At 32.0% G+C, this 23930-nt stretch overlaps 1 protein-coding gene and 1 long non-coding RNA gene across 9 annotated transcripts in view; both read right to left on the bottom strand.

The window, feature by feature from the left end:
- LOC124951216 (neuronal acetylcholine receptor subunit alpha-7) overlaps positions 1 to 8341 on the bottom strand; it is a 247398-nt gene extending 239057 nt beyond the window's left edge. For 2 of the 5 annotated variants that reach the window (XM_047499218.1, XM_047499214.1), the window contains exons 1-2: positions 7876 to 8341; positions 7547 to 7677 (exon numbers count right to left, since the gene is read on the bottom strand). In XM_047499218.1, the coding sequence (XP_047355174.1) occupies positions 7547 to 7646 (100 nt within the window). In that variant the 5' untranslated portion in view covers positions 7647 to 7677; positions 7876 to 8341. The remainder of the gene's footprint in view (positions 1 to 7546; positions 7678 to 7875) is intronic. The other 3 variants (XM_047499219.1, XM_047499216.1, XM_047499215.1) reach the window with 2 other exon arrangements.
- A 52-nt stretch (positions 8342 to 8393) lies between these two features.
- Positions 8394 to 12766, bottom strand: LOC124950858. 4 transcript variants are annotated; one of them, XR_007101447.1, is made up of 3 exons: positions 12747 to 12766; positions 10198 to 10544; positions 8394 to 8608 (listed from the first exon to the last, which is right to left on the bottom strand). It is a non-coding gene; the product is annotated as an uncharacterized LOC124950858 (long non-coding RNA). The 4 variants fall into 4 exon arrangements; XR_007101448.1 differs by lacking the exon at positions 12747 to 12766 and adding an exon at positions 12353 to 12369; XR_007101446.1 differs by lacking the exon at positions 12747 to 12766 and adding an exon at positions 11166 to 11308.
- Between the last annotated feature and the right edge of the window lie 11164 nt (positions 12767 to 23930).

Here is a 23930-nt window from a genome sequence, read left to right on the forward strand (position 1 = left end):
GTTAAGGAGTCGAGAGAGAAAGAGACAGAGAGAGAGAGAAAGAGAAAGATAGATAGAGAGAGAGAGAGAGAGTATCGACGCAGCTTCTTCCTTTCTTGGAAATGCATAATCGAGTCAGGCATGCATCTCTAATGCGTGCCACATATCCCGTTCAATCAGGCTCGGCCAAAGCCAAGCTCTTCCGTTGACAGGCACTTCGACGAACGCGTTGGCTTGACAGCCGATCGATCCTACAGAGAGAAAGAGAGAGAGAGAGAGAGAGAGAGAGAGAGAGAGATTTTAATGCTTCATTGTTCTTTATAATAGTGCGCGAGCGCGCTCACATAGCTCGATGTGTTTGCTCGTGCAAACACGTTGGATTTAGCGAAAGAGGTCGAATATTAAAACTCTCGGCTACGCGGGTTTTTTAAAGGACGTATTGAATATTACCCCCTCTCTATCTTCCTTTCTCTCTCTTTCTCTCTCTCTCTCTCTCTCTCTCTCTCTCCCACTTTTTATCTATCTATCTATCTATCCATCTATCTATCTATTTACACGCGTACACATAAATATATATTGTTTGCATTCACAAATACTCTCAACGAAATATTTGATGGGTACACGTTTTATATATATTAAGTGAAACACTGTCAGAGAAAGCAGCGTGAAAATTAACGAGATCTTTGATTCTTCATCAAAATTTCATTTAATCGTACGTAATTTATATTATATATATATATATATCGCTTGTAAATCATTATTGTTATTATTGTTCTTATTATTATTATTATTATTATTATTATTATTATTATTATTATTATTATTATTATTATTATTATTATTATTATTATTATTATTATTATTATTATTATTATTATCGTTATAATTATTATTTGAATATAGTAAATATTGGTATAGATAAATATTTGATTATCTAATTAATAGTTCTTTTCTTTTCTTCCTTTTTTTTTTTTCTTTTTAATTTGAGATAATGCGCGGAATTTACATAAAAATATTCTATTTTATGAAACTTTCTATACATTAAACGATTATATTTTTATATATTATGTATGTGTTTATATATGTATATGTATGTGTATATATACACATATATATATATATATATATATATATATATATATATATATATATACAAGAAGTAATATCAATGAGAATTAACGAAAGAAACAATAGCCGAGATTGCTATTTTTATTCGTTCACTTTCTTACACCATCAATCGATTCTTCCTACGCAAACTTTTTTCTAATTTCCCTACCGACGCACTTTTTATCGTCCTTAGAATATTCTACTTATATCCTAACTATTTGTAACAAAACATGTTTACTATACGCAGAAAAGAAAAATATCACAATCGATCAATGTAATTTTTAAGATATGTCGGATGATACTATCTTCGTATATAATCGTGAAAAATAATATTTCTAACAGAACATGTAATATTTGTTGTGTAAAAAAGGAAAAAAAAAAAAAAAAAAAAAAAAAAAAAAAAAAAAGATGAAAAAAAAACGAAAAACCGTACAAATCAAAAAACGAATCAATATAATTTCTCGATACGTATTATTGTTTCCGTATATCGATGTATTACGATATTTGTAACGGAGTATATTTTTTGTATTGAGGAAAAAAAAAAAATACAAAAACAGAAAGAAAAATAAATAATGAAATAAATAGAAAGGAAATAACGAAAATATCGTTAGAATGTAGAAAAATAATTTTTTTTAAATAAAAACAACAACAACAAATAACAAACGTTAGAATGTAGAAAAATAATTTTTTTTAAATAAAAACAACAAATAACAATAACAATGATATTAATAATAATAATAATAATAATAATAAAAAGTAACAAAAAAAATAAGAAGAAGAAGAAGAATAATAATAATAACAATAATAATAAAATGTTAAACATTAAATAAAGCTTTGAGAGAAAGATAGAAAGAGAAAGAGAGAGAGAAAGAGAGAGAGAGAGAGAGAGAGAGAGAGAGAGAGAGAAAGGGAAATACGTTATAGACGAAGCAGAGGAATTCGTAATCGCATTGAAATAATAATGATGGAATTTCGTCGGGCAGGAATCATGCATCGCTGGTTCGAACTCACCGTGCCACAAACTAATTCGATAAAGCTTTCAAATCTGCGCTTCGTTAAAACGAGAACGCGAAGGCTGTTACTTTTCAAGGGTCTCGTGACTCTTCGTACGGCGACGTCATAAGAGCGTCACGAGAAGATCACTTTGGTCTTTCTAGAAGAAAATTCTAGGGTGGTGTATTAACCCTCTCTCTCTCTCTCTCTCTCTCTCTCTCTCTCTCTCTCTCTCTCTCTCTCTCTCTCTCTTTCTTTCTCTCTCTTTATCTATCTGTTTCCTTCCCAACGTAATTCTAACATAAAACGTGAACGCGTAAAGATACGTTTTATCTGAAAGACAGTCTTTCAAAAAACAAAAGAAATCTTTTTCCTATTTGAGAGTAAACAACAATATCTACTAGTATTAAAAGTACTTTCTTCGAATAACTATATTATTTTCTATCAAATGGTTGTTGAAAACAACGAGTATTATTACATATATATCCGTAAGATTTATATTATCTTCAAACATAATATATATGTATGTTTACGTTTTATTATCTCGCACATAAAAAAAAAAAAAGAAAAGAGAAAAAAAAAAAAAATACGTAAAATCATTCGAGATAACATCGAAAGGACAAAATGACGAGTGAAATGATTTCGGTAAATATTCTTCCTTTGACGAATTTATTACGCCGTAAAGATACGTTTTTAATTTCGGCAAAAAAAAAAAAGATAAAATGATCCTGACGGATCATTGAATAAATTGAAATTAAATAATCAGTATTTGTTAATTATTAATTTATGAAAATATTTTCACGGCCTCGTTTACACTCCTACGTAATTATATTAATACTATATTATATTAATAATATGTAATCGTATATATATATATATATATATATATATATATATATATCGTATTATTACAAAAAAAAAGAAGAAGAAGAAAAGAATTAACAATCAGTATCGAAATCATTAATATCTTCAAAATATTTTGATTCAAATATGGCCGATGTCTTCGATGTTCGACCATTTACTCGAATTCATTTAATTATCATTCAAATGATCGAGAAATACTAGAAAAAGGGGGTGAGGGCGGGGGAGGGGGAGGAAACAGAATTAAATGGCAAAGAAGTTTTGCTGAGTTCATTTAACGAATAAAGGAAGAAACAATCGTGAATATAATTTCGTACGTGCTATTTCTAAAACCGCAAAATACTATTTGCCGAGAACTATTATTCGTTCGAGGGTCGATGGAAGGAGTGGAATTTCGGAGGTATGACGAGAACGACGGAGGTTCCGGTAGGTTGGGCGGTAAGAGGATGAGAGTGAGATGGAGGGTTAGGGGTGGGATAGATGTTGGTAGAGGCTAGTTCGACGAAAGGGAGAGAGAGAGAGAGAGAGAGAGAGAGAGAGAGAGAAAGAAGAATTCCGATATAGAGGGACAACAACAAATGGAAACTTTGTTTGCGTCGTGGCACAACAAAATGCAATTTTACGACGTGACGAAAACACGAACGCTTGGACACTTGAACGTGTCAATAATCGTCCAATGTATTATTTCGTTAACACAAAAGATTCCTTGTCAATGAACGAACAAGCTTCGCGTAATTACGTGTCATAATGTTCTTATTTTTCTTTTCTTTTTTTTTTTCTTTTTTATCTTATCGTCCATTCGTAAGTTCGTTCGTTCGTTCATACGTACGTACGTACGTACGTACGTTTTTCTTTTCTTTCCTTATCTTTTTCTTTCGTTAACTTTTAACTAGTAACTCCCGACTAAATTAAAATTTTGCGGTATATAATTTCTTCTGCTTCTTCTTCCTTTATCTTTCTTCTTTCTCTTCTTTTCTTTTCTTTTCTTTTTTTTTTTTTGACCCTTTTTCTTTTCCTTCAGTTTTTCTTTTTTCTTTTTTCTTTTCTTTTTCTTTTTGTATGTGTGCGAAACAACTTCTTATTTTATATTTTCCAAAAGACGAAAGAGATTATTTGAAAGCTTTTTCCATGAATCGAGTTCTCGGACGAGTCTCCAAATCAATTTGCTCATCCTTTACGAAAGAGCTCTCTCTCTCTCTCTCTCTCTCTCTCTCTCTCTGTCTGTCTGTCTGTCATCTCTATTTCTACATCTCTGTATCTTTCTCTCTCTCTCTCTCTCTCTCTCTCTCTCTCTCTCTCTCTCTCTCTCACTATCTCCCTTTCTTTGAGAAACCACAAGGAAATGCAAGATTTTCGCGAGAGAAGAAATAAGAGAGAAGATTCGTGGAAAGCGCTCGCGATTAGATTCTATGTAGTTCGTTGAATAATGTACCGTTTGGTGATTCGACGCTTTCGAAGAAAAGGAATCGCGTAGGTTATTGAAAAGAAGAAATGGGAAGAGAAAAACAAAGAAAGCAAAACGAGCTCTACCGAAGGAAGGAGAAGAGATAGAAGGAAGATAAAATGAAGAGAAAAAGAGAAAGAAAGAAAGAGAGAGAGAGAGAGAGAGGGAGAAAGAGAGAGAGACAAAAAAGTAAAACTCTAAAAGCATGGTGAAACTCATTGGAGTTTGGTGTACCGTCTCCAATTAACGTTTACCTCGAATATTCGCTTTGTGCGGACGTCCTAATCAAAGTAAAACTGCAGTTACTCAGGATCTGCAAAAACTTCTCACGAATGCATACGATTTTCCATTGTCGACATTAGTTTTCTACGTGCACGTTGACTATCTACTCGATCTACGATGGTTATTAAAATAGAATTTTCATTTCTCACTCTTTATTATCACCTTATTAAAAATACATCCTTTTATTTTTTTCATAATCATTTTATATACTATGAAGCGATTGAACGAATAAATGAATGAACGAATGAATAAATGAATGAATGAATTAATTTATTAATTAATTTTCTACGCTTCGACAAATCGATCGAGCATTTTAATTTTTAAATTTAATTCTTAGTCTCGATATCTACTAAAAAAAAAAAAAAAAAAAAGAAAAAAAAACAAAAGAAAGAAATAAATATATATATATATATATATATTTTTTGTTGTTGTTGTGTATCGATTTTAAAGATATTATATATTTCCCCAATCTAAATTTCTTTTCTCGTTTGAATTAATAGTGTAAATTAAATATAATTCGTGATTTGCCGTCGGTTGGTTGCGTAAAAAAGATTAAATCTATGTAAAGCCTCGACGAGTTTGTTAAAGGTGAACTGACACTTTCCTCCCCGGTGTTGAAAACATGAAACCAATAACGATTTCCATTTCACTGTCAAAGAAGCCCACAGATTCAAAAGCATGAATCCTCGACATCGATCACGAAGAGACCTCCGATATATTTGCGTCCTTTCACCGTACGTTGTTAGAAAGTTATTCAACCATCGTTGGCCATTCGTTAACTTTTGTCACCGAACTAACTGATAACTTTTGGGCAAAGAGAAGGAAATTATCGAGAGTTATAAATTAAAAGATAAAAAAAAAAAAATGATTCTTCATGATAAACAATATATTATCTCAATTATTAAAATTCCTCGTTATTAATGTGCGTAAGTGTCGTTCTAACGACGACAAAAATTTATGTTCTAACAGATAATTATCGAATATTACGGATATTTGTCGATTCAAATTGAAAAAGAAAAAAAAAAAAAAAAAAATGAAAAGAGACAAATATTTTTATAAACGAATTAACGCGGAAACATTAGAAGATATAAGAAGAATGATATTCGTTCGTACTTTTTCTAGTTTTTTCTTTTTTTTTTTTTTTTTTTTTTTTTTTTTTTTTTTTTTTCAAGGAAACAAGGAAAAAGAAAAAAAACTTAAGCTCGATCTACCGTAAACTCTTTACCTATGACAATGCAGGTCAGCCGCACTTTCCACTCGATCTCTATCGACCCAAAATCGAAACGAATCAAAACGAAACGAAACGAAACGAAACGAAATGAAACGAAACGAAACGAAACGAAACGAAACGAAACGAAACTAAACGAAACTAAACTAAACGAAATGAAATGAAACGAATGAATATGAGAATGATTTCTTTCGAATTGATTAACGCCGAATGAAACAACTTTGATGATCGACGAATAAGAAGAATTTTTTTTTTTTTTTTTTTTTTTTTTTTTTTTTTTGTAGAATAAAAAAATAAAAATAAAAATAGAACGAAAAACATGGAAGTATCCATCCAAATGATTCTCTCAAATTTTCTCGTTTAAACTAAAAACGATTTAAAGAGAATCAAGAATGCTCTTGAATGAAAGCTGATCGAAGAGATAAAGAAGACAGTTAAAGGGAAAATGACAGAGAGAGAGAGAGAGAGAGAGAGAGAGAGATAAGATTTTCATTTAGAAGGAAGGAAAGAGAGAAAATTTTCCCTTTGGATTCACGGAACAGTACATTTCCTTCGTAATCGACGCTTATTCTCTTTCCAATCAACGAAGTCGTTGATCGCGATAAGCTCGGCGAGAAAGCCGACTCGAACCATATCGAGTCGGTGGTACCTACGTCCATTGAAAATATAAATGATCTGTAATCCGATGAAATCTAGCGTGAATTCGAGCGTACATTGGTTCGAACGAATAAAAAATAAATAAGTAAAATATTTAAAAAAAAAAAAGAAAAAGAAACAAGATAGAGAGAGAGAGAGAGAGAGAAGAGAAAAAAGAAACAAAAAAAAAGAAATATTTTTGAATCAATGAACGATACGATAAATCGAATTTAAGCTTAAACTATAACAACGTTATGTGCATATACGCATAATGCATTTGGTAAATAATATTTTACGTACGAAGTCGTACGATTATCCTTTTTTTTTTTTTTTTCTTTTTAATTTTTTCTTTTTCCCCTTTTTTCTTTCTCTTCTTCTTCTTCTTCTTCTTTTTTTTTTTTTCTTTTTTTACTTTCTTTTCTTTCCTTATTTGATTATTTATCATCCATCTATTTATAGTTTAAATCTTTTCATTAACTATCCTATCACTTTGTTTCTCCCTTTGTTAGATAATACAGATAGTACTTACATATCTATCCTTGATATAGATATGATTTGGCTTTCTTCGTGACGAGAAAACCGAGTGAAATTTTTTTCCTTACGAATATAACGTAGAATCTTGTATTCGAGCACGTGCATCCTTTACAACCCGTAATATATCAAAGAACGCGACAACCACAGGATACGTTTCCTGTCGGATTCAGGATCCTAAAGTTACGATCCTAAAATATCATGAAGGATCATGAGAAGAAACGTGAAACGTGTTTAAAAATGATCAAGCATATTTGTTCTATACGACGATAAAATAATATGACGAAATCGTCACACACATCCCACCTTATCATTCCACCCATCAATCCCGCGTTACTTTCTCACACATGGAATATTTATTTTAATGATAAAAATATATCATTAATTCGATCATTATAAATTTCAATCTATGATCTTTGACTAAACGTTATTAAAAGATAATTATAATAATAAAATATCGATATATTAACTGTAATGTCACTTACCCTGAGATACGACGATAAGCAGGAGTACAATTGGCAGACAAGTCCTGAACATCCAAATTTCTATCCTTGGCAGGCAACCCGTAGTAGTTTTGTGCGCCATGACGCTCAGCTTTATTCTTCTACCGGTCCACCTTCGAATCACCGATATCAAATACTTCTATATACATACATACGTATATATATATATATATATATATATATATATATATATGTATCTAAATAAATAAAAATATTTAATATATATATATATATATAGATATATAAATAAAAATATTTAATATATATATAGATATATATAAATATATATATATATATATGTATATACACACACACGTCGAAGGACGTTCCACTTTAAACGTTGTTCCTCTCTTTAGTTTCCTAAATCTTCTCCGTTAAATTCGAAGCTTTCCAAGAGACATTGACGATAGATTTGGCGATCCTAAGTCGAGCGACTAATACGAATACAAATATAACTGTCATGATATTACTCCCGTAATATCGTGATCGTGACACGTAGCTCTCGACGCGATGATAGTCCTTCGACGACTAAAATTCGCGACTAACTACGAGTACCGTCGTATGCGACAACCTCCCGCGATTTCGCCGTCATAACCGAGCGTCCTCTCTCAGATTATTCGACGATGGGCTATCGCGCGATCGAGGGAACCCAAGCCTCGTCCTTCCGCACCACCACCACCTCCACCACCCACCACCTTCTTCTCCCCCCCTCCACCCTCTTCTTCTTCCTCTTCTTCCTCTTCTTCCTCTTCTTCTACCACGAATCTCCCCGTTTTTCTTCCTCCTCTCCTCTCCTCCCTTCTCCAACACACCACCTCCACCTCCTCCTCCTCCTTCTCTTTCTTCTACCCTTCCTCTTCCTCCTCCTCCTTCTTCTTCTTCTTCTTCTTCTTCTTCTTCTTCTTCTTCTTCCTCTTCTTCTTCCTCTTCGAGCGATCGCTAACCCGTCGACCGCTACGCTGTTTTAGTTTTTCTCGTTGCCGTAGTACTTGTTCCTCTCCAATGATACTTCCTCCACGATTCAATCATTTTTTTTTCTTCCCTCTGAAAATTATTTCGAATCATTTCGAAGGTTTCTTTCGTTCGTCTCAATCGAGACCCACATCTCTCCCACTTCTCATCCCTCTTATCACGACATTACTTTTTTCTTTTTCTAATAGACGAAATTTTTAATTTTTCAAAATTTTCTTATATCTTTCGTCAAATCGAAACGAGCAATTCGTATCTTCATATCATTATCACGATTTATCGACGATTAATTTCATTTAGAGATAGAGAATTTTTTCGTTGAATTTAATAACGATTTACTAGAATTATTTAGAGAAAACAAATTTTTCGATACGTCAACCCGCATCTGGATATCTTTTCGAAATGTTTCGGACGTCTCCGCGTGTGCGGAAAGAACGAGATAATATTCGTTTCGCTGTGTTCCGTCTCTCTCTCTCTCTCTCTCTCTCTCTCTCTCTCGCACATACACACACACACACACACACATATACACTCTGTGTATGTGTGTTTTACTTTCGAACACAGAGAAAATGTTGATTCTTGACGAGCCTGTCGATATCTCTCACGATTCGTCTCTGCTACATTTTCTTTCTTCAATGCTATCTCGATAAATCGTGAAATTTTTCAAATAAATATATTTCGTGTCCTTGTGTCTAACTCCGATGGAAAGAAAGAGAGAAAGAAAGCAAGAAAGAAAGAAAGAAAAAAAAGAAAAGAGAAAGAGAAAAAGAAGACAAAGAAAATCTTAAAAATTATTTCTTCGAAATACGATTTTAGAGAGAGAGAGAGAGAGAGAGAGAGAGAGAGAGAGAGAGAGGGAGAATAAAAAAAAATAAATAAAATGACGATACGAGCAATACACACATATTGTCTTAGAAGGATATAAACGACATTATTCTTATGATTTCTCTTTACCAGAACATAATGGAAAAATATGACACATACAACAGAACTTTATCGTTTTCTTTTCCTTGGTTTTGATAGTAGAGATAAGTAACGTAACGTCCCTCTCGTAAAAGCGAGCATTCGAAGTTCGTTGTATCTCTTCGAGTAGCAACCCTTCGCTTTGACCTCCCACCCTACTCCGTTCTAGCTCACCCCACCCCCAACCCCATCCTATCACATCCCACCTCTTTCGACATTATAAACGCGCAAGCTACTCATTTCAACGACACCAGTTTATTTATCGAGAGACGTTTCGTATATTATAGGCGCAATGATATAACAATTTTTACGAGCGCATCGAAAATCGAAGAACTGCTCGTATATTTCCTCTCTCTCTCTCTCTCTCTCTCTCTCTCTCTGTCTATCTATCATACATACGCAAATGTGTCATCGTTTTTCGCGTTAAAATAATATTAATTATCGTAATCGGATAAATGGCGTAGATATGATTTAGATAAGAAGAAAAAAAAAAAATAAATAAATAAAAATAACAAAAAAAGAAAAAAAAGCAGAGAAATCGAAAGAGTAACAACATCTTTCGATCGACTCTGTGATTCGCGTCGTCGCGCGAAGTCATTTATAAAAGTAAAAAAGGAAAGAAAAAAAGAAAGAAGAACAAAAAAAATTTACGAAAATCTACGATCGATTGAAACTTATTATCAATGTTTCGCGTTACGTACCCACGCTCTCGCGTCTCGCAGTTATCGCAAGAAAGACCCCAGAGCACCGGAGATATTTTTTTGTTTAGTAAATCGAAGGGACGAATCAATTAATCTCCCTCGTACTATGATAGCGCACAAAATACACAGGTGTCGCCGACACGATCCTTCCTTATTAAGAAGAACATCATTTCGTTCGTTATCCACACGATTGATCCTGTCGTTTCGCGTTTCTCTTCCATAACACGAATCCTCTTCGTTCACTTTTATTTTCTGTCACTCAGCTATCTCTCTCTCTTTCTCTCTTTCCCTCTCCCTATCTATCTCTCTCGCTCTCTTTCTCTCTCTCTCTTTCGCTCCAACACTTCCTGTTGAGAATTCAACGAATAATGAAAAAAAGGAAAAGGGGGAAGAAAAAGGAGAGAAAAAAAAGGACAAACAAAGAAAAGAAATTGAACGATTTGTAACGCGCACGATGGCAAATCGAATAGCTCGAACGAATACGCATACGAGAGAGAGAGAGAGAGAGAGAGAGAGAGAAAGAGAGAGAAGAGGAGGAAGAAGAAGAAAAATGAAAAAACGAAAAAAAAAAAAAATAAAAAAAGACACAGGTCAAAAGAAACAGGTAAAGATTGAGAATTAAAGTAGAAATAGATGTAAAAAGGAAAGAGAAGGGAGAAAGAAAGTAAAAAGGTTAGATAGAGAGAGAAAGAAAGAGAGAGAGAGAGAGAGAGAGAGAGAGAGAAGAATAAAAAGAGGAAAAAGAAGAAGAAAAGGAACAAGAACAATAATAATAATAATAATAATAATAATAATAATAATAATAATAATAATAATAATAATATTAATAATAATAACGAGGATGCAGGATGCTTATCGCGAAGGAAACGAGACGTCGTTGACGAGCCGTCGGCCGAGCAGGACTACTGGCAATAGTAAGAGCTCGTGCATCCTCGTACTTTAACACGTAACACTACAAGAAGTAGCACCTTCGCCGTGGTCCGCGACGCGTTCCATTCCAATCCGTACGCGGCGTACTCTATGTGCGTTCTCGCTCGGCCGGCCACTCGGTTGCGCGCGCGCGCGCGCACTTCTCTCTCGCTCTCTCCCTCTCTTTCTCTATATATATACGTATATATATATATATATATATATACATATAGATGTCTCTCTCTCTCTCTCTTTCTCCCTTTCCTTCTCTCTTTGCTTCCCTCCACCTCCTCCTTCAACGAGGGCGCAACACGGTGCCACCGCCGCTGCCCCCGTATCCAGGCAACTTCCTCGAGCGTGTTACCCTCTCTCTCTCTCTCTCTCTCTCTCTCTCTCTCTCTCTTTCTCCTTCTACTCCTCTTCAACCAGCAACAGCAGCACCATCACCAGTACCACTACCACTTTTCTCTCTCTCTCTCTCTCTCTCTCTCTCTCTCTCTCTCTCCCTTTCTCTCTCTTTTTCTTTCTCTCTTTTTCCGTTGACGAGTCGTTGTCTTCCAACGGCTCCTTTATCGCGTACAATCCAACGTTACTAATCTCATAGTCTTCACCTCCTTCTTCCTTCTCATAATCCTCCTTTTCCTCCTCCTCCTCCTCCTCCTCCTCCTCCTGTACCAGAGAGAGATGGGGTCGAAGGTGGGAGAAAGAGAGAGAAGAGAGTGCGTTCTCAATGAAAAACACGGCCCCGGTCGATCTCGACTAAATTATACGACTTGTTTCTTCTTCTCATTCGTTAACCTAATACATTATAAGAATATTAACAATGATGATAATAATAATAATAGTAATAGTGATAATAACTTTGTCATGTTCGACGATATAAAACTTATAAAATGTTAGAGAGACAACGAGAGAGAGAGAGAGAGAGAGAGAGAGTGATACAAATTGACAAAGAATCGAATAAATCGGATTCCAAAGAGAACGATTAAAATTACGATTAGACAGAAACACGACGATATCGATAGGATTCGATGCAAATGTTTTTGAGGGGGCTGAGGAAAGGAGAAGGGAAAAAGTGGAAGATAGAGAATAGTAGGGGAAAGTGGAAGAAATAGAGATAAATATAAGAGGAGCGAAAAAAAGATAGAAAAAAGAGAGAAAGTGGAAGAAGCGATCCTCGCGAGTCCCGTCGGCGGTGTTCTCTCGCGAGACGAAGGACGAGCGAGGGTCGTTTAACCACCAGTACCACCACCACTACCACCGCCACCACCACTACCACCACCACCACTAGCAAGACCACCGGCAGCACCACCTACACCACCATCATCAGCACACCATCACTAGCACCACGCAACCGGCGTGGTGAACGCGTCGCGACGGACCGTGCCGTGATGATATTCATCGAATATACCCCACGATGTCTTTTAATATTTATTATATATAATATATATATATATATATATATGTGTGTGTGTATGTGTGTGTGTGTATAATCTCAATGACGAATATTATTTTGAATCGATATTTAATCGAGGAGATAAAAAAAAAAAAAGAAAAGAGAAAGAATTTAAAGATTTTTGAGAAAAGTAAAATCGAAAAAAGGGTAAAGGATAAGAAATATTTATAGCGGCGATTCTCACCAAATGTCTATCGAAAGATATTGAAAACAGAAATATATATATATATATATATATTTTATATATATATAGAATGAATGGGAAGAAGTCGGAGTGTTGAAAATGAAAAAAGAAAAAAAAATAAGAAATGATCTCTCTTAACGAAGTACGGCAAACGGCAGCTAACGGTTAGACCGGCCGTAAAGCTCTCTACGACTCGCAGCCACCACCGGCGTGATATAGACGCGAGAGAAAGGCACCCCGCGTCTCGTATAAACCCACTACCACCACTACTACTACCACCACCACCATCACCACTACCAGCACCACCACCATCACCACCACCTACCATTACCACCACCGCTACCACCTCCACCTCCATCTCCACCACCACCACCAGCATCACTATCCCAGAGAACAGAATCCTCTCCTCTACTCTCCCTCTCCGGCTTCCCGGCTAACTCCCACCATTCCTCTCGCGGGAGCCTGCGGAATGGTCCAGCACGCAGCCACCGGTCTCCCCACTCCTAACAACTAGGAGATCTCTCTACAGAGGAGAGGAGAGAAGGAAGCCACTGCCTGGGCGGTGGAGGACACCCATCTCCCGAAGCCCACCCCACAGATCAATATTGTGCCCACCATCGTGTACGGGGGAGAGCTCGCTCGCATTCTCTCTCTCTCTCTCTCTCTCTCTCTCTCTCTCTCTCGTTTTACTTGACTATCTCTATCTCCCTTTCTCTAACGTATCTAACACCATAGCTCTGAAACCGTAAGCACTTCCTCTATCTCTCTCTCTCTCTCTCTCTCTCTCTCTCTCTCTCTCTCTCTATCTCTCTCTCTTTGTGTTATAACGAATGTATCCCTGTAAATATTTCGTAGATCCGATTTATCGCTAAAAGATTTTCCGATATCTTTTCCGAAAAGATGAATTCTTGCTTCGAGCGAAGTTCCTTACTAAATATCTTCTACCTTCTCTTTTCACGATCAAAGGGTAGAACAGTTTGGTGGTGCGTCGCCCGGTAAACGCTGCTACCACCTCCGACATACACCGCCGGGCCAACCAGGGGTGTTTGCCCTCGATGTGCCCCGAGCAACGATCCGAACCAGCGCTGCTGGAATCGGCCTCCGGGATATGTTGTTGCTTCTACATACCGCCTGACTATGTACGACAATTTTACTGTTAAGTGCTGCTATCCCTCTCTCTTCCTCTCTACCTACCTATCTATATATCTATCTATCTATCTATCTATCTATCTCGCTCATTCTCTCGCCCTTTTGGACTCTCTCGAAATTGCTCGATTATCCTCTTCGATGGCCACCATACATTTTTGAAATTCCCATCGGAAGAGCATGTTCAAACACACCAATGATCATTATCGTTGATTTTCATAGAACGATTCAATTGTTCATAACGAATGTAACTAATGAAATTTCGAATAAATGTTTCTTCTTCTTTTTTTTTTTTATATTTGTTAAATATCGGAATCGTTATACAAACTGTCCCCAGAATTAGTGAGAAATATGTTTCCTTTTTTTTTTTTTTTTTTTTTTTTTTTTTTGAAAGAAAGAGTGGTTTCAAAACATCCAAATAAAAATGTTTTATGCTCGATGATTTTGCCTGCCGCGTTCGTATACATTGTATATTTAGATTTTTATCCTGTTTATATACATATAAAATAACAAATATTCTCTACGATCTTTCTTTATGAGATTTCGAAATGAAAGATCTAATTTATTTGATTATATATTTAACATGTCAGTCTTGTTTACATCCAAATATTGCTTTGGTTTTACTGCAATGCTAAATGAGTAAGAGAGAAAAGTTGAAATACGATAATATATTTTTATTTTATTTCTAGATACTTTTTTTACGAAAATTGATTGAATATAAGGAATTTAATTTTTCGAAATCCAATTTTTATCTCATCAACTACTATAATTTATATACACACACATGTATATGTATATATATATATATATATATATATAATATGAATTTAAATAAAATTATTTGAAAAGTTGCTGAATTCAAAAAAAAAAAAATAAAGAAAATTAATTATGAATAAAAAAAAATATCGACGAAAATTCCATTATGCATTCGTTCACGATAAATGAAAAGGAATTAATTAATCTCTTTGGCCATGAGAATTTTAATCAAATGAAGTCTTACCGTACGATGTCATTATGGTACTTTGGATGGCAACACGTTCGTTCTTCATTGCATTATCTTTAAACATCTACGATCATTTGTACGAAGCATCAACTTTGCACGACACGTCTATATTTAGACTGTACCAGTTGTCGATTGAAGCCAATGACAAGTTGTAACTGCCATAAAACTCTTGTGAAAAAATTGACCAAAACTTATTCTATAACATAAATGTTAAAAGTAAGATCAATAAAAATTGACAAAAGTATATACATGTTGATATATTATATTGTCTACCATCGATAATTTTTCTATAAAGTAAGAAATGTTTCCTAATGGAGAACGACATTATCGACAGAGTTATTTTGTAACGTTGACTTTACCATAAAAAATAACTCATAGGAAATCATACATATCGTATGATAAAATATCGACGAATAGATTAAATTTAATACGATAAAAAAAAAAAAAGAAAGAAAAACTATAATTCTAATGAAATTACTTGTTGAAATTATAAAAACGTTTTTATTCTAATAAATCGTAAAAACAAGTATTAATAAATGTTAACGAAATTGTAAATATCTACTTTATCGACTGACGGTCAATATTTGTTGAACTTAATGAGAAAACATTTTTCTATCGAGATATGTATTATCCATGAAAAGACAATTATCTACTTGACATTTTGTTGATAAAGAATTCACAATAAGCTGATGATAATGTCTAACTCCTATAGAATTGTTTTATCGAAATTAATAAGAAACTTATCCCATAATAAACAAGAAAAGTATATTAATATCTAAATAAATTGTGCATAGATATTTTTATTGCTATTTGAGATCAATTGCTTTCGACATTAACTTTGCCAATAACGCGAATCCTTTCGTTGATAACATATGAATCAAAAAATTTCCACATTTCTTTTCATGGATAATAATATGTCATTTTAATCTCTCGATCGACATATGTATTATATTTCTTTTAACATACACGTTATATTTATTTAAAATAAAAAAAAAAAAAAAAAGAAAAAACGGAAAAGACAGTAATTTATGAAAAAACAAACAATTATCGTCTTTTTGTACGAATAATAATACAAATTTTTAAACTCAATCGATATTTTATACACGTTCTATTTTATTTTCCGAAAGAATAATTAATAATTCGGTATTATAATAATGAAAAAAGTTGGCACTCAAAAATGAATAACGGTCAGATCAATTCATAAAAAAGAATCACAAAAGAAGGTTTATCGATAAATATAACAAAAAATAAATATAAATAACTATACTTACCACACGTTATATGACTTCTTATCAAATTCTATAGAAAAATTGAGAATTTAGATGATTGATTTAATTAGATGAAATCAAAATAACGGAACCTTCCTATCGGAGACGAAATTCAAACGTTAACGATTGCGAAGATCCTTCTGGAATAGAGGGAGCTGTTATTAGAACAATCCGATTGGCTGTTAGTCGAATATCAACTGTTAAAATTTTACCGCGAATTTTGAAACGTCTTACTATAATATCTTCCTTATAAACAAAAATATATAATATTAAATTATATAAAATATTTTATTTGTATATGTTTACATATAATGTAAATATACTCGGCTAAAGATCGTGAATGATTTTCTTAATTTTTCATTTATGATTTAATTTTTCCTAAGAAATACGATCATGACAATTCATTTGATTCGAATTATATATATATATATCAATGATATAAACTTTTTATTTATTTATCTTACATAAAGAAAAAAATTGTATGTTGCAGTTGAAATTCTAAAAAATAATAAATATGGCCGACTATTCGATTATATGATTATTTCGATGTTATTTCGCCTTCGTGGTTTCATGGATTCGTTCCAGCAATGTGATTGGTAGAAATTGCGTACTGACCGAATCCAGGGATACCAATACCCAAATGACAAATGAATGGTATTTAGACAGTAGCGTCTCTATTACTTAAAATTGGAAGCGAATGAACAAAACAATATTTAACCGAAAGATGTCTCTACTATATATTATTGGAATTTCGTCAATGTAATATATATATGTATGTGTAGAATATATGTATATGCATCTATAAGCAATATTCCAATGTTGAAAACTGGCGGCAATTTTAAAAGAGAAATTATAACTTTCACCTAATAAAACTATATATACTTCCACAAATATAATCTCAATAATATAATATAAAAATGTTCATCTAATTATTTTTTAATTATTATCATTACAAAATAAAAATAAATCGATAGAATGATTTATTATATACTATTATGCATTATTTGTTTCGTTCGCAATTGAGATTGTAACTTTAATTAATCTAACTTTAATTAATCCTTTGTAAAAGTTCTTTTGATTTGAGTGAATTGTCTAGATTGAAAAAAAAAAAAAAAAAAAAAAAAAAAATAAAAAAAAGAACGGAAACAGAAAAAAGAAAATTGAAATTTTCTATGGTAAAGAAAAATCTTAGAAAAATTCTTATCAATGAAATTCGTTCGTGCTTGTCCGTCCAATGCAGGCACTGGCATCCTATCATCCACTTAAAATATGCGTTCGTGCAGAAAACGAATATTTCGCAGGTCACCGCGCGCGTAAAATAGTCGAGAAGAATATTTTTCCATCGGCCTCTCTCTCTCTCTCTCTCTCTTTCTCTTTTTCTCTCCCTCTTCTCCCATCCCTCCTCGTCTCCATCCCTTTCGCCAATATTTTCTCGATGATCTATTATGAAAACAAAAAAAAGTTCTCTTCGCATGATATATATATATATATATATATATATATATATATATATATATGCTGGATCTCGTTAAAATGGCACAAGCACACACACACACACACACACACATTAAAGCCCGTGATAATTGTTTCATTAAAATTTATTGCACCTGTTCGATGAGTCGCTTTTATTATAAATCTATTTATATAGAATAATGATAAGTATGATAAGTATAACTATATATACATATATATATATATATATATATATATGTGTGTAAGTATATAAAAAAAAAAAAATTACGTATTACAAAAGGCAGAGGTATTTTTTTTTTTTTTTTTTTTTTTTTTTTATTTTTCTTTCATAAAACTTCATTATAATCGTCATCGTTATTATTGTTATTATTATTGGTATAATGCAACGATGAAATTTATTCGAAAATTAAAGTAGTCTGATGAAAATGACATATCTCTATTGTAATATATGTCAATTATGTATCGAATTTAAATCTGAATAATACACATATATAAATATATAACGAAAATTATATATAATAGATGTGTATTTCTTTATATCGTTTAATAATCATTGTACGAATCGATTTAACAAAACAGAAAAATTTTATTTCAATCCAAACTCGATCATGATTAATTTCAATTTGACCTAAATTATCAGTTTCCTATAATAATAACAACAACAACTATTACTACTACTATTACTATTTTTACAACAACAATAACGATGATGATAATAATAATAATGAGAAAAAATGAATCCAATTTTATACAGGATAGTTCCTTGTAACTTTTCCGATCTCATTAGGAATGCAATAAATTCATTGCGTTTTAAAATAGAACGAAGATAATATAAATTTTTAGTTGAAATGAATATAACGAAGAAATGCGATTATCATGAATACTTATCGATAATTATCGAGTTATTTCAAGAATAGGGAAATGCACTTAGTCGAAAATTATTATTAAACTTAATGCATACGAAATAATTTTAATTAAATAAATCTGTTGCATCGTATATAATCGAATTAAGATCTATACACACACACATTAAGATGTCTATTAATATTTAATATTATATTAAATATATACTCAAATATGTATATGCATATATATATATATATATATATATATATATATATATAAAGATATTACATTAAGATGTATATTAATAATTTAATTATAATAATTTAATATACATATATGTATATGTATATAAGTATACGTACGTCTTAATTCTATAATAATTCGATAATGATACAGTTTGTATAAATAAAAGGAAGATAACGTTTTTGATCTCGAACGGAAATCGAATATAATCGAAAAGCAAACTACGAAGCTTACGATCGATCATGAAGAATAACTATGAATTATGGATCGAACGAGCCGTTTAAATTCAATACACTTATATATATATATATATATATTATTCTTCACAACTAGAACACATATATATATATATATATATATATATATATTATTCTTCACAACTAGTTTGCGTTTCACTTAACCTTCGCTCTTCTTCCGTCTTCTTCTTCTTCTTCTTCTTATTCTTCTTATTCTTCTTATTCCTCTTCTTATTATTATCTTTTGCCTTACAAAAGAGATAAATAATGTTTACAATACTGATCTGAAATTTAAGTAATTATCGTACTTACTTATTTATTTATTTGTTTATTCACTCATAGTTATTTCTAATATTTAATATATTTAACAAATGAATAAAAAGTATTTTAAAGAAAGGAACAAAACGTAAGGAAGAAATTGAATCGATAAAAAAAAGAAAAAAAAGAAAAAAAAACCAGAAGAAAAAAAAAATACCAGACGAAAAAAATTTCCTTAATAAATCTTTGCGAAGGATGATCATATTGATAATATATCATTGAATGAATTTGATCATGCAAATGATTTATCGTACATAATTAAATTAAATAGTCATAACAATGTATTTATTCATTTCCATTCCTTTCGTTTTCTTTTCTTTTTTTTTTCTTCTTTTTTTTTTTTTTTTTATTTGATATTTACACGTCACTTTGTTTGATTTACATGTCCTCACACATTTTCTATTTCCATCATATGTGCATATATGTAAAAACAACAGGTAGTACATACCTGTCTCTGCTCCGACTATAATTCTCTGTCAGTCTGGTCGTTAAAAAAAAAAACAAAAGGAAAAAAAAAAAAGAAAAAAAAAAGAAAAAAAAGAAAAAACGGAAACAAACAAATAAAAGGGAAACAATATATATATATAGAAACTCGATCAGAAACGAGATACAAAAATACATAATAAAGTAATTGACGATCAAAGAAATTGTCCTTGGTATTTAATTTTTTTTCTTTTTTCTTTTCTTTCCTTTTTTATCTAACTAAGAACATTTTTCTTAATATTTCATAAAATTATTTCCTCGTAATTGATTGATCGCGCGTTGATTGGTTGACACGTGCGTATATTGCGGACACGGAAAAAAAAAAAAAAAAAGAAGACAAAGGAAAGCGAAAAGAAAAAAAAAGAAAAAACAAAAACGAAGAAAATATGCGCGATTAAGAATTTATCGGGTCATTTTAAATGTGAACGCATATATATTTTCCAAGAAACACGATATATATACGATATACGTAAAACTGTGTAGTCTTTTACAAAAAAAAAAAAAAAAAAAAAAAGAAACAAAAATTTCTTTCAATACCAATTTACTAATTAGACGAATAATAATAATTCATTTCTTATCGTGAGATAAAAATAACTTTGTAATTACATAAATAAATATATAAATAATCTTTTAAGAACAAATACATCTTATCTATTTACATTTGTTTCCGTTGTCTCTCTCTCTCTCTCTCTCTCTCTCTCTCTCTTTCTCTTATTAATGAAAAGAAAAAAAAGGAAGAAAGAAAAAAAGAGAAAAACAATAATAATTTTTGAACATTCACTCGCACCATTTTCAAATGCACGATATATCTTTAAAAAAATATATCTCGACGGGACGAAAGATATATTTAATAAAAGAAAAAAAAAAAGAAAAAAAGAAAAAAAAATAATAATATTATCTCGCATTATATACATCGTGATTTTGGGGAATGGAGTAATGGAAGGTTCAGGTTCATTTCGATGCGGAAGATTAATGATGCGTTAAATCGTCGCGATATTTTTTCAAGCTTTAATAATCGATCGATTCGAAGAGAATCAAGATATCGTTCGAAAGAGAAACGAGCTTGAGAATTCAATGATCTCTTTTCCTTTTTTCTTTTTTCCTTTCTTCTTTTTTCTCTTTTTCTTCCTTTCCTTTCTTTTTTTTTTCTTCTTCTTCTAATTTACCCGATTTCATTACATTTGGTCGATATCGTTCAATCGTTCTCTCTCTCTCTCTCTCTCTCTCTCTCTCTCTCTCTCTTTCCTTTATTCTTCGTTCATTCTTTCTTTCACAGCATTCCTTCCATCTTTGAGGAATAAATCGACGTTTGAAAAAGAATTTACACGGTTCGCCTCGTTTCTCTTATTATACAATTCGCATCTCCATTGAGAGGAGTGAAGCAAGCAAAAAAGAAAAAAAAAAAGAAAAAGAAGAAATAAAAAAGAGAGAGAGAGAGAGAGAGAGAGAGAAGTTTCAAGGAGATCGGATAGTTATCGAAAGATTACTAAACAAGCCAACAAAACGAATGTTCGTCTCGTAGAAATTCAATACTTATTCTTCCTTTGCTCCTTCCCACCCGCAATGCGTAAAATATTTTTATCCGCAAATTTCATAGAGCAGATATATATATATATATATATAAACGTAAATGTATGAAACACGCGATACATAAACACACACATACACATATATACGTACGTATACACGTATGAACATAATAAATAGTACAATAATTACGTTGATTTTAATTAGTTCGATTGAAATGTATACGGAAAAAAATCCTTTCCACCCCGCAAAAAAAAAAAAAAGAAAAAAAACTAAAGACGCACGAAAGAAAGAAAGAAAGAAAGAAAAATTGACTAGTAGTAAAAAGTATAGTTCGTTGAAAAAGATGAAGAAAAAGAAGAAGGTAGGGGAGGAGGAGGAGGAGGAGGAAAGAAAATGAAGGAAAAAAAAAGAAAAAGCGAGAGGAAAAAATGTTTGTTTAAATGCGCACCTTTCGTGTAAACCGTGACGTCATTCGCGACGAACATAAAAACATACGTACATATATAAACGTAAGCGTGTGTACATGGGTACACAGATGGGATAGGATATTTTGGAAAATGTGTAGCGAAATAAAACGCTTCGTAAAATAAACGGAGCAGTCAGGACAATGAAGTTTGAAAGTAAAATTTTCTCTCTCTTTTTCTCTCTGTTTGTCTAAAGAAAGAAAGAAAGAAAGAGAAGAGAAGAGAAAGAGAGATAGAGAGAGAGAGAGAGAACTTTTTTATTTTTTTTTAATTTTTTATTGTCTCCTTTTTTTTTCCTACGATTAGCCTGCCCCACGGGTTACGATAGTATTGGTCCCTCTCTTTTCCACTCTTTTGCCTCTCTGCTAGTTCCATCCTTTCTTGTCACCTCTCTTTCTCCCTCTCTCTCTCTCTCTCTCTCTCTCTCTCTCATTCTCTCTATCTTTCTATCTTTCTCTTTCTCTCTGTTGCACGCTCTATCCACCATTGAAAGCACTGCAGCACGTTATGTCTAAACGCCGGCGAATAAAAGCTCGAAGCCAGCGAAGTGAGTATACGCTTCGTCACTTCTAATTTTAGCACAAAGGGTGCGGTGAATGTGTGTGTGTATATATGTGTGTATATATATATGTACACTTATATATATATATATATATATATATATATATATATATATATTAGTATTCTTTGTATATGTACGAATGTATACGCGACACGCGAAACACACACACACACACACACACGCGTGCACACGCACGTGCGCATATATATATATATATATATATATATATATATATATATATATATATAAATGCGTTAGAATGTATATAAGAGACACATCAAGTGTTCGTAGATATCTATTCGATGTAATGTATATGAAATGTACGTGTGTATGTGTAATACGCGCTCGTGCTGCATTAAAAGGGTAGGATATCCACCTATTGAATTTCCATGACCATTATGGCGAACGTCGAGACATCTTTACGAGCATCTTTTCTCGTTCCTTCTTCTTCTTTTTTTACTACTTCTTTTTTCTTGTCCTTACGTTGATCCTTAAAATTATACCAAAAGAAAAAAAAGAAAAGAAGAAGACGGATCAAGTCGTTCTTTCCTTGACAAGGACGGTTCAACTTCCCTCTTCTTTCGTATTTTTTTTTTTTTTTTTTTTTTTTTTTTTTTTTTTTCTTTTTTTTTTAATACTTTTTACGCTTATCATGGTAAACCATGCGACAAGCGATCTCAGAAAAAAATGCGAAAATTATTCCAAATATACATATGTATACAGACAGTATATATTTCCTTGAATAAATTTTTGTCCCTCTTCCTTTACTTTCTTACTATCTTTATTTATTTCTTTTCATTCTTCTCTCCCTCTTTTTTATTTGTTTTTATTATCCTTTTCTTTTCACAAATATTGTAAATCTTTGGAATATTTTCTTTTTTTTTTTGGAATATCGATGACGAAATAATTCCTATCCTGGTTGTATTCTTTATAGCCGTAAGGGTATTTCAAGACATTTGAATTTTTCTTTTCACAAAAGAAGGGTCGAACACAAGGGAACAAGGGTTGCTTTTGTCAGGTCGGACACGTGCGTTACCTTAACGGCATTTACTCTGAAAAAGATATATATATATATATATATAATCATCTATCTCTCCCCTTAGTTTCGTCGTTATCAACAATCAAGTAAAGGACTCAAGGAAATATGAAAAATATGAAAATCAAATTTTTTCAATTTATCGTTGTTATTATTACGGATAAAATATTCTGTCGGGGATTTAACCGAAAAAAATAAATAAAAAAACTGTTTTATTACTGGTTGCATTTATCTGAAATATTTTTTATTCGATTATACTTCGGGCATTTCCTTCCGGTCAAATGTGTTGATTAAAAAAAAAAAAAAAAAAAAAAAAAAAAAAGAAAAAAGAAAAAAAGAAAAACAAACAAACAAAAACAAACATGACAAGATTATTTCTATTACTGTGTACAATAAAAAAAAATATATATTAACAAAATTGTGATCCATTGTAAGCGTAGCATTAAAAAAAAAAAAAAAATATATATATATATATATATATATATATATATATATAATAACAAAACTATTATACGTACTCTTGTGAATATTAGCAATGCACAGTAACGTATTAAAACTTATTGAAGTTTGTGAGAT

The sequence above is a fragment of the Vespa velutina genome, chromosome 8, assembly GCF_912470025.1.
Source record: "Vespa velutina chromosome 8, iVesVel2.1, whole genome shotgun sequence".
NCBI classification, from domain to species: Eukaryota; Metazoa; Arthropoda; class Insecta; order Hymenoptera; family Vespidae; genus Vespa; species Vespa velutina.